Genomic DNA, 2,785 nt, shown 5'->3' on the forward strand with positions numbered 1-2,785 from the left:
ACCCTTAACTATAACATAAGTACATAAAGTGACCAAATATACATTTCTATATCTAATATTCCCCCCTCAAGATGGAAGAGGAGAATATATATTCTTCAAAGACATCTTGGACATAAGAGGGAGGAACTTGGTAGATTGTAATGGTTTTGTGAATAAGTCTGCTAACTGAAATTGAGACTTAATGGGCATTAATCGAATAGTTTGATTAAGAACTCTTTCTCAAACAAAATGTAGATCTATCTCCAAATATTTGGTCCTTTCATGGAAAATCGGATTGGTAGCAATCTTGATGGCTGAATAATTATCACAGAATAATAATGTTGCTTCTTTAGTGTTAATATCAAAATCTCGTAACAATTGTCTCAACCAAATTATCTCACAAGTAGTAGAAGCAATAGCTATATACTTGGCTTCAGCTGAAGATCGAGATATAGTAGCTTGTTTCTTAGATTTCCATGAAACTAGAGAATCTCCAAGAAATATGCAAAACCAGTAATGGAGCGTCTTGAGTCTAAACATTTACCCCAATCTGCATCACAAAAAGCTCTTAATTGGAAACTAGATTTAGCAAATAAGAAAATTCCTTGACCAGGATTTTGTTTCAAATACATCACCAGATGACATGCAGCTTGATAATGAGGAATTCTTGGAGAAGACATGAATTGAGATAATTTCTGAACTGAAAAAGAAATGGCTGGCCGTGTTATATTTAAGTATAGCAATCGACCCACATGATCTCCTATATCGTGCATGATCATCGAATAGATCACCGTTATCACTTTGCAAATTATTTCTAGGATCCATAGGAGTAGAAACAGGTTTGGCTGCTAGGAAACCCAAATCCTCAATTAGCTGTAGTGTATAATTTCTTTGTGAAACAAAAATTCCTTCTTTGGATTTAGCCACTTCTAATCCTAAGAAATATCCCAGAGAACCCAAATCCTTTAACTTGAATTTGGCACTTAATTTCTGCTTAAGAAGATTGATTTCTGTATTTGATGATCCAATAATCAAGACATCATCCACATATACTAAAAGAGCAACATAAGTGGATTCTGATCCTTTGAAAACCAAAGAATAATCCGACTTTCATTGTGTAAACCCCAAAAATAACATGAATGAAAAAAATTTCTCAAACCATTATCTTGAAGCTTGTCTGAGACCATATATTGATTTATTGAGTTTACATGCCAAAGAAACATTTTTTGGGTATTTGTCCTTCTGAAGTTTGAAACCAGGTGGTATCTCCATGAAAACTTCTTCTTTTAGATCTCCATTGAGGAAAGCATTATTGACATCTAATTTGACTAAGTTCCATGACTTGGCAGCAACAATAGCAAGGAGCATCTTGATAGTTACTAACTTACCAACAAGGGTATATGTGTCAAAAAAAATCTACTCCTTCTTGCTGACTAAAAGTGCTAACATATGCCAAAGTAGAAACATATGTCAAACATCCAAAACTTCTTAATTGAGAATAAGAAGAATATTTACCAAATAATCTTTGATATGGAGTATTGTGGTGTAAACTTTAAAAGGTAGACGATTAATGAGATAAGCAGCAGTCAAAATACATTCACTCCATAGATTCAAAGGTAAATTTGACTGAAAACATAATGCTCTAGCCACATTAGGCAAATGTTGATGTTTTCTGTGCACCACAGAATTTTGTTGCAAGTACAATTAGGTCTAAAATTGACAAATTCATCAGTAATCGTTTTGAGTTTTGTGAAGTAAGTAGAAATAGAATCTTGATTCTAACTAAGATTCAACAATTCTCTTAAAATTTGAAAAATTATCGGTCCATTACTCTCCTGGAAACGATCTTTCAAATCGTTCCAGATTTCAAAAGCACTTTCAGTAAACATGATACTAGCTTAAATTTCTTTGGAAACTGAGTTTAAAATCCAAGAAATTACCAATTTATTGTTATGCATCCATGCATTGAAGTTAGAAATTTCAGATGAGCTTGGCTTTGGAAGATATCCGTCAATAAATCCAGTCTTATTCTTAACAGATAAAGCGATCTGCATTGCTTAAATCCATGAATTGTAATTTTCACCAGTAAGCAATTGTGAAACAAGAACAAATCCTGGACTATCGGAATGGTGAAGATAATATGGATGTGTTCTATCATCCATAGGATAGATCCAGAACTAGAACCAGAATTGGTTGACATGATGAAACAACACAATCAACGAAGAAAAGAGGAAAAAAATTGATTGAAAACAAAGATCGAGAAGAAAAGATTCAATCAAGATATGAAAACAAACTTCTCAAATACCATATTATGAGAGAGAGAGAGAGAGAAATAATATTTTCATTAGATTGAAAATGAATACATCTCTACCATTTATATACAGACACCTAACTACCACAACTAACTAGAATGGTAAATTACAAAATTAACCGTCAACTATAACATAAGTACATAAAGTGACCAAATATACATTTCTGTATCTAATAGATTTCAATTTTGGTTGGGGTCGTATTTCGATTATATTGAAGATTTGGAAATGAAGGTTTTATTTTGAAGAATGGTTTGTGAATGTGGAGTTGAGACCGAAGGTTACGTTTTGGGACAATGTCGAACAAAAAATTGTGTTGGGTAGACTTGATAATGAAGGCTTCCTTATGGGTAACTCAAGTTGGATTTCGCTTCGAGCCAAAATTAAAAGTGACGAACACAAAAGAAGAATTGATGGTTGAATGCTTTGAAATTGGAACATGTATTAGAAATCGAAGGGTTGGAATGGTTTTATTGGAATCAATTGGGGTTGTTGAT

General features: G+C 33.0%; 1 protein-coding gene across 1 annotated transcript; it reads right to left on the reverse strand.

The window, feature by feature from the left end:
* Positions 1-461: 461 nt before the first annotated feature.
* Positions 462-2,033, reverse strand: LOC111910833 (uncharacterized mitochondrial protein AtMg00810-like). The gene is made up of 4 exons (XM_023906647.1): positions 1,920-2,033; positions 1,192-1,362; positions 615-1,086; positions 462-529 (listed from the first exon to the last, which is right to left on the reverse strand). The coding sequence occupies exons 1-4, from the start codon at positions 2,031-2,033 to the stop codon at positions 462-464; spliced, it is 825 nt and encodes a 274-aa protein (XP_023762415.1).
* Between the last annotated feature and the right edge of the window lie 752 nt (positions 2,034-2,785).

This window comes from Lactuca sativa, chromosome 4 (genome assembly GCF_002870075.4).
Source record: "Lactuca sativa cultivar Salinas chromosome 4, Lsat_Salinas_v11, whole genome shotgun sequence".
In the NCBI taxonomy this organism is placed as follows: domain Eukaryota; kingdom Viridiplantae; phylum Streptophyta; class Magnoliopsida; order Asterales; family Asteraceae; genus Lactuca; species Lactuca sativa.